This window comes from Piliocolobus tephrosceles, chromosome 2, assembly GCF_002776525.5.
Source record: "Piliocolobus tephrosceles isolate RC106 chromosome 2, ASM277652v3, whole genome shotgun sequence".
Classification (NCBI taxonomy): Eukaryota; Metazoa; Chordata; class Mammalia; order Primates; family Cercopithecidae; genus Piliocolobus; species Piliocolobus tephrosceles.
The window spans coordinates 119,517,716-119,532,526 of NC_045435.1; the positions used below are offsets into that span (position 1 = coordinate 119,517,716).

The 14,811-nt window shown below is 38.7% G+C and overlaps 1 protein-coding gene across 2 annotated transcripts in view; it reads right to left on the reverse strand.

Moving 5' to 3' along the window:
• Window positions 1-246: 246 nt before the first annotated feature.
• The window catches only part of SERPINI1 (serpin family I member 1), an 85,671-nt gene continuing 71,106 nt past the window's right edge, over window positions 247-14,811 (reverse strand). For both annotated transcript variants that reach the window (XM_023213501.2, XM_023213500.2), the window contains exons 7-9: window positions 2,755-2,841; window positions 1,262-1,351; window positions 247-569 (exon numbers count right to left, since the gene is read on the reverse strand). In XM_023213501.2, the coding sequence (XP_023069269.1) occupies window positions 493-569; window positions 1,262-1,351; window positions 2,755-2,841 (254 nt within the window). In that variant the 3' untranslated portion in view covers window positions 247-492. The remainder of the gene's footprint in view (window positions 570-1,261; window positions 1,352-2,754; window positions 2,842-14,811) is intronic.

Genomic DNA, 14,811 nt, shown 5'->3' on the forward strand with positions numbered 1-14,811 from the left:
GTTTGCATTCTTTTGCCTACACTATACACTTATTTCCAAGAGATGACAGTGAGAATTTTTGTGGAGTACCTGTCTTCACCTCACTTGTTATTGCTTGTTATGCATAAGTATATAATGCTATTTTACTTTATTGTTTTGATCCTGCATAATTATAAGAGATTTAAGATGTACAGAAGCATTGTTTCCAAAGTTCACCTAGAGGTATCTTTATACTACAACTTCCAAAATAAAAAAAAATAGATCTAGTCACATGTTCAATAGGTACTTTTATTTTAAACAACAGCACACAAACACAATGACACAACAGGACCATCACCTTAATACTGATAACATTCCTTGACAAGTTACTTATAATTTACATATATTGTTTTCATCTGGAGCTATTTTAAATATTATCTTAATATATACTGTAAAACACAAATCCTAAATATATACCAGTTGCAAACATAATGTGCTTAGTTACTGTTTTCCTTGTTATTCAAATAAAGTAGCTTAAAGTTCTTCAAAATCATGTCCACTTGTGTTCATTGTTTCAGGATGCATGACTCGTCCCATGAATAGAATTGTACCTGTATTGGTTTGGAAGTAAATAAAAGAAGGGGTGAACAAAATAATAAAATATTTACCTTCCTTCTTGCTTACAATTAATGAAAATATGTTATTTTCTTTTTCCTTCCTTCCTTCCTTCCTTCCTTCCTTCCTTCCTTCCTTCCTTCCTCCCTTCCTCCCTTCCTCCCTTCTCCCTTTCCTTTCCTTCCCTTCCCTCTTTCCTTCTAGAGAAAGGCTCTTGCTCTGATGCCCAGGCTGGAGAGCAGTGGCTCTATCTGAGCTTACTGTAACCCTGAACTCCTGAGCTCAAGCATTCCTCCCACCCCCAACACCTCTAGTAGCTAGGATAACAGATATGTGACACCATGCCTGGCTAATTTTTTTAAATTTTTATTTATGTAGAAATGGGGTCTCACTATGTTACCCAGGCTGGGCTCGAATTCCTGGCCTCAAGTGATCCTCCCTGCCTGGAACCCCCAAAGCGCTGAGATTACAGTCTGAGCCACCTCACCAGCCTTATCATTTTCATTAAAAAAAAAAATTCACTTCAATATTATAAATTATCTGATAATTCAGTTGGTCAATCTCTGGAAAAAGAATAAATAAAATTGTGAAAATAAATTGTATGATGAGTATTGAGAAAAAATCTCCATTTAAAAAAGAGGCTCTTTGTGGCCTATTAAACAAAATTTTGTTTTCATAATAAACTTACCAGTTCTCCTGTTTCTGATAAGAAAGAAAAACGGATGGTCGACAATAACTTGAGGATACAGCACAGCCATCCTACTAATTGCAATCATTCCTACAGTGCAGAGAAAAAGTAATTATATGTCTGTAGATGTGCAGAGACTAATGAGTAATTCCTCAAAACCATCTAGGCCTATCCATCTAATGCAAAGACAACAATTTACAGGAAACAAGATTTTAAAGACTTAACTGGAGAAAAATTATAAAGGTGTTAACATTTCTACTTGATCTTTTTAAAAAACAAAATGAAACAAAACAAATACACACCACAAACCAACCAAACAATTCTTCCCTCTACTCCACTAAAAATAATAGGACAATTTATTCTGCTTGTTATGAAATGTTTATTCTCGGTCTCACATAAATATGTGTGTCTTTACTAAAATAACTTTTGAGTAAAAGGAAGGGGGAGAATAAAGAAAAAAAATCCCCAAACAAAAACTGAAGAGAGTTTCTCTATATTTTCAAATCATTATTTCTTTTGTCTGAAGTGGGTATTTTTACATAGCAAGTCACCAGGTTTGTAGTAAGTGGTCAGGATGGCAGTGATTAAAGGGGAAATATAACAGTGAGAAATGCAACGAGGTATCCTATGACTGGGCTACTAAATTCCCCTGAGATCCTCACTGTAAGATTGTATATACTTGCTGCAGTATAGTTAATTGTCAAAAGAAAGTCCAGATTACATGTAAGATTTCAAGCTGTCTTGATGCCTGAGGCTACTGTGCTCTTATTTCCTTCCGAAAACACTATCCTAACAGTGGCAGTGATGGGGGTGGGGTATGTTGGGATAGTTAGTGGGTACGAAAATACAGTTAAATAGAATGAAGATCTAGTATTTGATAGCACATCAAAGTGATTATAAGTCAACAATAATTTGTCGTACATTTAAAAATAACTAGACAAGTATAATTGAAATGTTTGTAATAAAAAGAAATGATAAAATGCTTGAGGTGATGAATACCCCATTTATCTTGATGTGATTATTATGCATTGTATGCCTATATTAAAAATATCCCATATTCTCCATAAATATATACACTTGCTATGTAGCCACGAAAATAAAAAATAAGAACTTTTTGCTGACAAAATTAAGAATCAACTTCAGCAAGTAATTTGGTAGGAAGAAAAATGTTTAAATGGGTAGCAGGAAAATATTTAAAATAGTTAAACCAGCAGCACGGCAGAAAAATCTATTTTCACAGAACTGCCAATGTCCTCCTGTCTCTCATTAGAGAGAAAATGAAGATGAGAGTTATCTGTAAAGGGGCACTGGAGTGAGCTCACATTTCACATTCTATTTAGAAAATTCCGGCTGGTTCAGCATTTGCTTGACTTCTAAGTTAAAGCAGAGTGACTTTTTTGGCTTCATTTTGAAAAAGACCCCACTCCCCACCCAAGATTGCTCTAAAAACACAAATCTCTTAGAAGAGGGGAGAAGATTTTAGCAAACAGTACCTGAGACAGCAGCAGCTTCTGAGCCTTCTTCATTAACCTCTAAGAAGGACTTGTGAATTGCTTTGGAAAGAAAAATCTCCTTGTTATCTGCAAAAAGAGAATCAGAAACATTGTTTTTTTCATTCAGAGACAGGAAAATATTTTGCCCTCTTGTTAAATGGATTTTAGAGATAGAAGAGACTGGGATACTGAAGAAAACCTAGGAGATAATGTTACAAGATTTCATTTATGAGATAACCATGGAAGATGTGGTTTTTAATTTGCCCTCATTTTATATTCTCTTGCTAATTCTTTTCCATTTTTATTGGTAGTTTTCCCATTTGTATGTCTTATATTTTCAGAAAAAGTGAAAATGTTTTAAAATAGTGACTTCAAATTATTTCATAAGTCAAGATTAAAATATCTCACACGTTGCTCTTTAATTTTAAATATAAAAGCATGAAATGAAAACAGGTAAAAATTCAGATATAGCCAGAATAAAAAAGTTTTTTTAACCTAATATTTAATTACTATGATAATGTAAATATCCTTGGCAAAGAAAAATGAAGTTGACTTCTAGATTCATAATGTAAATTTATGAAAAAGTTACTTTCCATTATTACAATTAATTGGTTTATCTGAGGATTCACAAACATGCTTTATCCTAAGATAAGAGGAAATAACACATTTTCAGCATTAGGAGGACTATTTTTCCCTTCCTATTTATGCCTGTTTTAAGGTAAAGGTTGTTATAGGCTATATTATGTTCTACACAAATTTATATGTTGAAGTAATAATACCCGGTACTTCAGAGAGTGACTATATTCGGAGACAGAATTTTAAATTTAAATGAGGTCATTAGGGTGGGTCCTAATCCAATATGACTAATGTCCTTACAAGGAGAGGAAATTTGGACACAGACAGGTACAGAGGGAAGGCCCTGTATAATGGTTAATTAACTGTATGTGTCAGCATGCCTGAGCCATGGTGCTCAGATATTTAGTCAAACATTGTCTGGATGTTTCTATGACAGTGTTTTTAGATGAGATTGACATTGGTAGACTTTGAGTAAAGCTGAGTACCCTCACAATGTGGGTAGGCCTCATCCAAGCAGCTGAAGGCTTTAATAAAACAAAGATTGGCCCTTCCCAAGCAAGGAAGAATTCTGCTAGCAGGCTGCCTTTGGGCTGCAATTTTTTTCCAGGTCTCCACCTGAAGATTTTGAGCTTCCAAAGCCTCCATAATCATGAGCCAATTCCTTAAAATTTTTCTCTCTTCATAAATATGTATATAATGATTAATTATATATGTATATGTTTGTATATATACACATACATATGTTACAGGATCCTTGGGGTGTCGCTTCACCAGCCAGAAACCTCTGTTGCCAGTGGTGCCTTTGCCTGAGTTTTGCTTAGGCCTGCTGGGTTCACTGTGCCCCCTCGGCCTGGCAGGCTGCACTTGGCTTGTGCTACCAGCCCGGTATGGCAAGCCAGGTATGGAGTGGTGAGAGGCATGTGAGTGAGTGAGCATGGGGTCCATCTACTGCACACAGTCAGGCACTCTGGCTACAGCAGGGAAGGCAGCTCCAGGCACTGGCATGGGTGCTGGCTCACTGCTAGGCTGCAACTGGACCAGAAGTACCACAAACAGCTTCCACTGCTGGCACCAGGAAATGTGGTGGCATTTGGAAGCTTGGAGACACGAGGAACCGCAGAGCTTCAAAGAGGGTGTCACAGCCCTGGCTTGGGAGCTACTAGGTCTGGGCTTCCTGAAGAGCCATGGCACTTCTCTCCTCTCTTCTTTCCTTCTTGTTGCCTACAACATGGCAAGCAAGGGGCATGTTTCAGTCCTATTTGTGTTACAGCTGTTTCACTCCTGTCATTTGGTGGGTCCCAAGTTCTTGTCCCATGTCCAGGAAGAATGAGGTATGCAGACAAGTGCAGGGTGAGCAAGGCAAAGAGGTGCTTTATTGAGTGACAGAACAGCTCAGAGGAGAACTGCAGTGGGTAGCTCCTCTCTGCAGGCCGGTCATCCTGTCATCTGCTCGAGTCTGATTGAGTTTGGGGGCTTTTATGGGCTTCAGAGGGGAGGAAGTATATGCTGATTGGTACATGGGTGACCACGGGTGGCCCAGAAAAAGCACCGTAAGTTCTCACTCTGGTCCACAGAACTGGCAGCCTGGACCCCAGGCCTCAGGTCATCCCTGGTCTAAAGGTGGGGTTTCAATGGCGACCCTCCCTTTCCACCCAGGAGCCTATCTGCCTCCTGCCACCATTGGCATGCCCTCCACAGTACCCATTGCATCCAGGCTGTCTGTGATGAGGGGTGCCTGCAGGCCTGCACTGAGCTGTCTTTAGCCCCCTCTTGGCCTCCCTGCTCATCAGTGCCCAAAGTCTGGAGGGGGCCGAGTTGGCAGGGGGTTGATGTGTCAGCACTGCCCCGGGCATGTGCACACCCGGCCAGCTCATGACAGCATCTAGGCTCGGCCACAACTTTGCTCTGAAATCAGAGTGGTCTCCCGGATCAGGGACAGGCCAGGCAGTAGGAGCAGGCACTTCTGAGCCTGCAGTAGAAGGGGGCTTCCTGGGCCTGGAGAGTGCAGAGATGCCCAGGTCCACAGCGGCTGTGCCCGATCAACGGGGCTCCCACCTTTCCAACTCAGAAGGGGGCGGGCTTCTGCCTGTTCCCAGCTCCTACCAGCTCAGTGGAGCATGAAGCCCTGGCTGCTCCTCCATCCCTTGTTGCAGCCGAGGTCATGGCAGTGGCCACTCCAGAGAGGCTACTGCTGCCATCATGTAAACATGACTGATATACCACGTGCAGATAGAGGGGACAGACGGCCATCTACACACCAAGAAGGGAGGCCTCAGAAGAAACCAACTCGCTGACACTTTTATTTCAGACTTACAGCCTCTAGAGCTGTGAGAAAATAAATTTCTGTTTTTTTTTAAGCCACTCAGTCTATGTTACTTACAGCAGCCCTAGCAAACCATAAAATGTCTTCCAATCTTGGGTTTTCAACTTTTCCCTAAGAATGAAACAAAACAAACAAAAGACGCTTCAAATACATTTTTTGAAAGAGCACAAGAAAGTAAGAAAAATAATTACTCAAATTTATGACCCCCCTTTCAATTCCAGGAGATCTAATTCAAATTTCAGATAAATAACTTTGTTGCTGATGTCCAGCACCATTAAAAGCACTATTGATTTTCCATTAGGTTGCTTAGTTAGACTCTGTAAGTATCAAGTCCTACCCACAAAATACATTTACCTTCAAGCTTTCAAAAGCACAAAATTATCTAATACATATAGGGAATGATGTTCAATATTTTTGGTACATCTGTTACAGAGGACCTGATTACTTTGAATAAGCCCCAAGACAGCTAACAATGGCATCTCTGAATACACTTTTAATGGGAATATTACTTCCTCAGATCTTACTTGGTACTAAGATATAAGCACTACATTATTAAATAGTCCATTTCACATATTATGATGTTTTATTCCAGAATGTATTTGTTGACTAGAAGAAAAATTAAAAAGCAATCAAGTTTTCACATTTAGTAATAAAGTATAACTAGCACCCTCAAATCCAAAAGAGAGTGTTTTTTTTAAGAAAAATTTAAGTTGTGTTAAGTAACTAAATATATACTGGTAAAATAAACACATAAATTTCAAGACAGTAGCTGGGCACAGCGGCTCATGCCTGTAATCCTAGCACTTTGGGAAGCTGAGGCAGGAGGATCACTTGAGCCCAGGAGCTTAAGACCAGCTTAGACTATATAGTGAGACTTCATTTCTATGTAAAATAAAATAATATTAATTTTAACTTTAAAATAGTAATAATAAAAAAGAAAACATTTAAAAAATAAATTTTAAGATAGTAAAACATATTAACAATTTAGCAGTTATTTGATGCTGTATTATTTTCAGATTCTGTGGCCCATTTTCATCGGTCTGTGAGTTAAGCAACAAGGGCCAATATTATGACCTTGAATACAAAGGTGCTAGAACCCAGTTCCCACAGGGTAATGAGTTTCCACATTGTCAGCTAAGCCCTTCTGAAGAATTGTAAAAGGAGTTCTCCTCAAAGACACAACATAATATTCCAACTACATCAATTTGCACATAGGAAACTGCCTCCAATAGCTATTAGGCTTGACCGGCTGGCTACAGTAGGCACTTTGAAATAAGAAAAAAATCATCCCTTTATTTCTGGCCTCTGCCCCAAATGTTGTAATACCCTTTAGTCACCTATCTTCTCGCCTGTTCCCACTTGCCCCACCAAAATGACGGTGGTGGCAGTTGTGGCAGGGATATTGCAAAGTACTTATGGCAGAAAGAGAAAGGAAACAAAGATGCTAAGGGTTCTTCTCAGAGAGCTAGTTATTTAAAGGACAATGAAATGGACAAAGTTTTAAACAAAATTCATTTAAAAAAAGAGATTGTCCAAATAAACAATATTAAGAACAAAAAGAACATGCCCAAGAATACAGAAAATAATTTTTTAATCAGAAAAAACACTATGTATAATTTTCTGTAGATAAATGTTAATTAACTTTATGAGATTATAAGTTATTTACTATGAATATCTATTCATTATACATGATAAATTTTGATAGATATACATATATCTGTGAACCTTCCTCCACAAATAAAATACAAAATAGTTGGCTGGGTGCGGAGGCTCACACCTGTAATCCCAGCACGTTGGTAGGTTGAAGCGGGCAGATAACCTAAGGTCAGGAGTTTGAGACCAGCCTGGCCAACATGGTGAAACCCCATCTCTACTAAAAGTACAAAAAAATTAGCCTGGTGTGATGGCAGGTGCCTGTGATCCCAGCTGCTAGAGAGGCTGACGCAGGAGAATCGCTTGAACCCGAGAGACGGAGGTTGCGGCAAGCCAAGAACGTGCCATTACACTCCAGTCCGGGTGACAAGAGTGAAACTCTGTCTCAAAAACAAACAAACAAACAAACAAACAAACAAAACTAAAATATTTCCATCTACCCTAAAAAAGTATTTGTTCTTCTTTATGCAAATAATTTTGAAAATGAAGAGATTTGCTATGAGCTACACTATTTTATAGAAATGTATAAATTATAAAATTGAGTCAAGGAAAAACATAGAATATTTGAATAATCCAGTAATCATTAAAGTAATTGAATCAGTATACAAAAACTTTCTCCACCCTCGTAATTAAAGACTCCAAGCCTAGACGGTTTTCTAGGTGAGTTTAACCGAATCTTCAAGGAACAGATAGAATTACCTGTTATAAAATTAGAGAATTAGGAAGAGAATAAAAGCTATCTAACTCATCTGCGGATATTTTACTTTGCTGTAAAAATTGAAAAAAAAAGGCAATATAAGAAAGAAAATCATAGACCAAGCTCACCTATTGGCATGAAGATAAAAGTTCTTTAAAAATCAGAAAATGAAACTCAGCAACATATACAAATCATCTTTTTGAATGAGTTTCAATGGATGTTACAGTGTATCATGACTCAACAGTAGAGAACTACTCTCCTGACTGCCTCTAGTTCACCTTAAAGCTTCCTCCAGGATGATCTTATCAAAATACAAATCAAATTATGCCATTACTTCACTTAAAACACTTTATCCCCTCTCCTGCTTGCTCTCCCTCTCACCTCACCTTCAGTATATTGCAAACCTGCATACTTGCTCTGTATAAACGATAAGGTCCTCTACCAGGCTGCCTTTGCTTCCTTCAATTAGTATTCTTTGCCCCATATGCTATGCTTCAAATTATATGAGCTGAAACAGCCTCAACATAGCACACTTTGTCATTTCTGTATCTTTGTTTCCCTAGAACCTCCCTCAACTTTTGTTGTACAAGACACCTAATCTAGTTTAAAAGCTCAGCATCTAGCTCTGTGAGGCTTTTTCTGCTCTCCCCTAATTCCTAAATCACTAAAGTAGATCTGAGCACTCCCCTATTGAACCCAGAAACTAATTCTATTGAAGCTTTTCTAATATGTTATATTTGCATTGATGCTTCCCTCTTCCTGGACAGTCTACTTCCTTAAGGCAAAGATTGTGTCATTTTTCTTAGTAACCTTGTTTTCTGGCATATAGTAGGGCCTAAAGAATGAACTCACCCTAGTGGAGGGAGTTTCCTGGTAATGTTCAATTTTCCAGTCTTTAACCCAGTATATTGTCATAGACAGGATTTCAGTAATTGTTGAATGAAAGTGGTTAACTATTTCATATTATAAGACTTTGGGTATATAAAGTCTTTTAGTGTCATTTGATGTGCACTATACCCACAACTGTGTTCACAATTACGGGTATAAAGTTTAGTCTTGTAATAGGCCAGGCATGGTGGCTCATGCCTGTAGCCCCAGCACAATGGAAGGCCAAGGCAGGCCGATTGCTTGAGGCTGATGGCTTGAGCCCAGGAGTTGGACACCAGCTTGCACAACATGGCAAAACCTCATCTGTACAAAAAAATTACAAAAACTAGCTGGGCATGGTAGTCCCAGCTACTCAGGAGGTTGAGGTGGGAGGATCACCTGAGCTCAAGAAGGTTGAGGTTGCAGTGAGCCAAGATTGCACCACTGCACTCCAGCCTGGACACAGAGTGAGACCCTGTCTTAAAAAAAATTATTTTCAAGTTTCTTATTGTAATAAATAAAACATAAGACAACAATTTAAAGTAGATGTTCTAAGAAAACTCACAATAGCAGCAGAGAGGGAAAAAGTGCTAAAAGACTTAAAAATCTGATTGAGTAAAAGAGTAAGGGGAACAGGATCCAGCAGACTAGTGCTATTGTACTTATTTCAAAGACAGCAAAACAAAGATTGAATGCAACTTTTGGATTCCCATATCATGATTAACTGCTACATGAGGGATAGCAAATGTCTACACATGTAAATGAGACCTTAGGACAATCAACCTTCAGAAAAACACCATCCCATTGAATATATAAGTAGAAGAAAATGTGACAAATAATAAGACCGGGAATGGTGGCTCACACCTGTAATCCCAGGTGTGATTGAGGCAGGCGGATCACTTGAGGTTAGGAGTTCAAGAGCAGCCTGGCCCACATGGTAAAACCCTGTCTCTACTAAAAGTATAAGAATTAGCCTGGTGTGGTGGCGTGCACCGGCAATAGCAGCTACTGAGGAGGCTGAGGTCAGATAATTGCTTGAACCCGGGAGGCAGAAGTTGCAGTGAGCCAAGATAGCGCCACTGCACTCCAGCCTGAGTGACTCCATCTCACAAAAAAAAAAAAAAAAAAAAAAAAAAAAAAAAAAAAAAAAAAAAAAAATCACATCACAGGAACTCAGGGGAAAAAAATAAAACGAAGGCTTTTTTCTCGAGACAAACTTCAAGCAGTCTCATTAAAATAAAATATAAGCAGAAAGTGGTCTAAGCAAGCATGTGTCTGCAGCCACAAAATCTTACATGTAGATCAGGTCATGCAGAGAAACAGGCAATGTCATTCAGTAGACAATCAAGACCATCTTTCCTGCTAGACCATACACTCTTCAAGGCCTGGACTTTGCCTGTTCTACTTATCTCATCCACAACACTGTGCACACTGCCAGGTACCACGTATGCACTCAGATATTTGATAAATTGAATCAGAATGCAAAGGGGTATTACGGAGATTTACACTGATGAAGTTGTCTTGTTGGTTAGAGAAAAGTTAGTTATTCTCTCAGTCAATCAGGCAAAGGCAAATAGTTTTTTGTTTTTAAATCTGCTGGCACCAAGCAACCTTCTCCTTCTGGCCACAGCAGACAGTGCTGCCAAATGACTGGTCCTACTTTCCTCCAGGCAGCATGAGGCCAGGATTTTTACAATGGATGAGAGGGTTTACAATGGAACAGGGCCAGTAAACCCTAGGTTCCCCAGAGAAAAACTGGGCAATAATTCAAGCTCTTCTGAAAAAAGCAGGGCAAGACTACAAAGGCATTCATTCAGTCACTTAGTAAATATTTATTCAGTACCCACTACATATGAGGTATTGTGTAGGGCACCAAAGGCTCTAAGTACCTGAGATTAACATCATGCTTGCAGGATGGCCATCAAGCAAGTGTAGGCCACTACTTCCTCTGTGGCACTGTTCCTAAATTCAGCCAATTTAAATAGATTTCTGCGTCATCAAGGGCATGCTTAAAATAACAAAATGATGAGAGTATTATAACAGAACCCTAGCATACCAAAAGTGTCTCTGTGCTTTAGTTGCCAAAATATTTTTAGCTTCAGCCCCACCCATGAAATTTATAAAAGTTCCTAGAATTTGAGTTCTCTTAAGATAGGAATAATGTTTCTTTGTTTGCTTTTCTGGATAGATTTTGTTACAAAACCAGCAAACATTCATTTATTGGTTCATTCATTCATTCATTCATTCATGTGCTGAGCACCTACTATGAGTCAGATGCACCAAGTATACTATGATGAACTAAACAGTTCCTTCCTAATGAGAGGAAAGCAGACATCAAATAAAAGAACAATAAAAAAGCGAATCAAGAAATAACTACAATTTCAGGGTATAGTAAGTATAACTAAGCTAACAAGATAAGGTGATATGTTGGTTAGTGACTGGGGCAGCGAAGAGAAGCTACTTGACACAGGTTGTTCAGAAAGGTGGGTCTGAAAGGGCAAATCTTAGCTGAGACTGAAAGAATACAAAGGAGCCAGACACTGGAAGAAATAAAGGGAGAGTATTTCAGATGGAGGGAAAAGCTAGTGCAGACCCTGATACAAACTGAGCATGTTTAAGGAACCAAAGAAGGGGCTGTGTGGCTGCAGTGTAAAGTGGGGAGGGCAGGAAGTATGAGAGAAGTCCCCATGCTTGTAGCCAGGTGGGATACAGTGACATTTACTCACAACACTCACCCACTCAGTATCTATCCTGTCCCCCACTCCCCAAATTCTCTTCTGTGTTCTGGGGACAGAAAGTGTGTATGCTTTTGAATAGCTCTGAGCTCAGAGACAAGTATGTAAACGAACAGTCTAGGAGAAAATGAAACATGTGCTAACAGAGGTGTGTGCAAAATGCTACCAGATTCCAGATAAGGAAAAGTAAACCATTTAGGAAGGAAGAGGAATGTCAGGGCAAGCTTCTCTTACGTGTTGACATTTTCAGCTTGCTCTTAAACAATTAGTAAGAGGGAAAAGTCAGAGAAGGCAAGAAGGACATTCCAAGCAGAAGATTCTATTTCTAAAGTGAGAGAAACTTTCCATCCCCAGTGGGGATCTCTTGAAGGTCCAGTTGGAGCCTGAGCTATGAGGAGGTTGGGGAGTAGGAGAGGACATAATTTTAAGAATTTTGATGATGATGCTAGAGAGCCTGGATTTGTCCAGAAGTAACAGGACACAAGCTTTGATTCTAGAAGAGAGCTGTGGCAGCTGCTGTGAAGGGTGAATCAGATAAGCAAACAGCTGGGGGCAGGGAGATGAACTTTGTTAGCTGTTGCAATAATCCAGGCAAGAAAGTAGAGGAATTGGAATTATGGCAATGAGAGAGAAATGGAGCCTTGTAGTTTATAGGTGCAAGGAGAAAGAGAACAAACAAGGGCAAGGGGTAAGAGAAGGTCCAGCATAAATCAACAGCACTTGAGTCTGACCTGAATATGGCTTTTGGTGTGTCTTCTTAATTCCTTTATTTTATTGGCTCCTTTACTAAAGCTTGTACTTGATGCTGAAGGATTTAGTACTCTCTTTCTCCTTCCCCTTACACCTTCCAAGAGGATTATCTATTAATCCAAATGCTGACAGTCATTCATTTCCACTACAAAAATAGTCCTTCCCTATAACAGGATCCTTGCTGCAAATAGATGAGCATTTTAAATAGAGCCTGAGAAAATGATTCTCACCACTTTCTATAATCCATGTTTATTGTATGAGCCTTTACTGTGTTTTATGTTAATATAGAATTTACCAACAAAAGCAATGGATAACAAATTGAGATTAAAAAAATAAATGTAATAAATATTGAGTATCTCATTTTATTCATTTCTTCATTCAGTGGGCGCTAAGCAGAAAGCACAGTGCTGGGCACTATAGGAAACACGTGTAAGAATCAATCTTGGAGGGTTTAAATTCTGGCAGGGGATATTAGACATATAAATAACAATAATATGAGATAAAATGAGATAAAATGAGATATGTGCCATAAAGAAAGGCACAAGGTATCATGAATTTAAGAAGGAATGATTACTGCTGGTTGGTGTAGTCATGATGCGTTGATGAAATTGGGGATGTTAAAGCTGAGGTTCAGTGCAGGAGATTTTTCTTGTGGAAGAGACTTCACAAAGGCAGAGAGCTGGGGACAGGTGAGACACAGAGTGAGTATTTAGTTTGGCTGGGGCAGGAGTTGTGTATATGGAATCAGCCAGAGTGAAGCCTGGTCTCAATGCCCTGCTGAGCAGCGGATGGGGCACAGCCTACTGAAAGCCAGCTTTGAACAGGAACTGGAAATGGAGCGATCTAAGAGTAAGTTTTTAAGGCGATTCATCTTGGCAGTGGTAGATAAAATAGATTAGATTGGAAAGAGATTGGAAACTGTTTAGAAGGCTATTGAAATAGTCTACGGCAGCAGTAATGAAAGGCGGAAATAAGAGTGGATGCCATGGAATAAAAAATGAAAGAGTGGACTTGAGAAGTCTTAGCAAAAGATCTCAAGTCACTCCGTTTTTCCAGAAGCAAGAGACAGCAAAGCAGGTTTTATTTTTCTCCACTGCTAAATCATGTATGCCATTTTTGAAGAAAGATACAATTTTATCACATAATTTAGGAAAGTGACAGTATAACAATGGTACTGAATTATTCTCTGGGTGATTTCAAATTTACTAATTAATTCTATTATTAATGACTTTTAAAAAAATAAGAAACAAGGTCTCATTATATTGCCCAGGCTGGTTTTGAATTCCTGGACTGTCCTGCCTAGGCCTCTCAAAGTGTTGGAATTACAGGCATGAGCTACTGCGCCTGACCTGTTAATGATATTTTTTAAAAGTTTTTTCTAATTTTTAAGTAAGAATTTTAATTAAAAAAGCAATACATATACAAGGTAAAACTCCAAACACTACAGAGCGGTATATGAAATGAAAACTCCTCTTTCATCTAAAGTCTCTGTCCCGTATTCCAGAGGCAATTGCTATTATCACTTTCTAAGATATCGTTCAAAAATTTTCTAGCCATTTAAAAGCCTAAATACGTACATATATTGTTCTCTATCTTTTCATTTCTCTTATTTTTCTTTTCTTTTGTTTTTTTTAGTCATATCAAGTGCTTGACTCCCCTGTCTTTTGACCAATATGTTCCCATTCTGCCTTTTAATTTTTTTTTTCTTCTCTGTTTCCACATGCTTTCTCCAGTATAGGATTTCTCAGCCTTTTCACAATTGGCATTTTTGGCTGGATAATCCTTTGTTGTGGAGGAGCTCCCCTGGGCATTGCAGATGTTAGGAAGAATCCCTGGTCTCTTTGCCCAGATTCAAAATCTGGGCAAAGAAAAATCTTCTGGAAAGAATTCAGCATTCTAGATGCCAATAAAAACACTGATGTTTCATGTAAGGAGATCAAAATATCAACATTAACAGGTGTCTAGAAGAAATTGATTCTGACTTTTATGACTGATAGTTTCAAAATTTCACTGAAGGAAGTCACTGTGGATGTGGTAGAAACAGCAAGAGAATTTGAATTAGAAGTGAACCCTGAAGATGTGACTAGATTGCTGCTATCTCATGATCAAATTTAAATGGATGAGGAGTTGCTTCGTAGGGACGAACAAAGAAAGTGGTTTCTTGATATGAGATCTAATCCTGGTGAAGATGCTCTGAACATTGTTGAAATGACAACGAAGTTCTTAAACTATTACAGAAACTTAGTTGATAAAGCAGTGGTAGGATTTGAGAGGACTGACTCCAATTTTGAAAGAAGTTGTACTGTGGGTAAAATGCTGCCAAATAGCATTGCATGATACAGAAGAAAAAAAGAGTACATGGATGCAGTAAACTTCATTGTTGTCTTATTTTAAGAAATTGCCACAGTCACTCCATTCTTCAACAATCACCACCCTGGTCTATTAGAAACCATCAA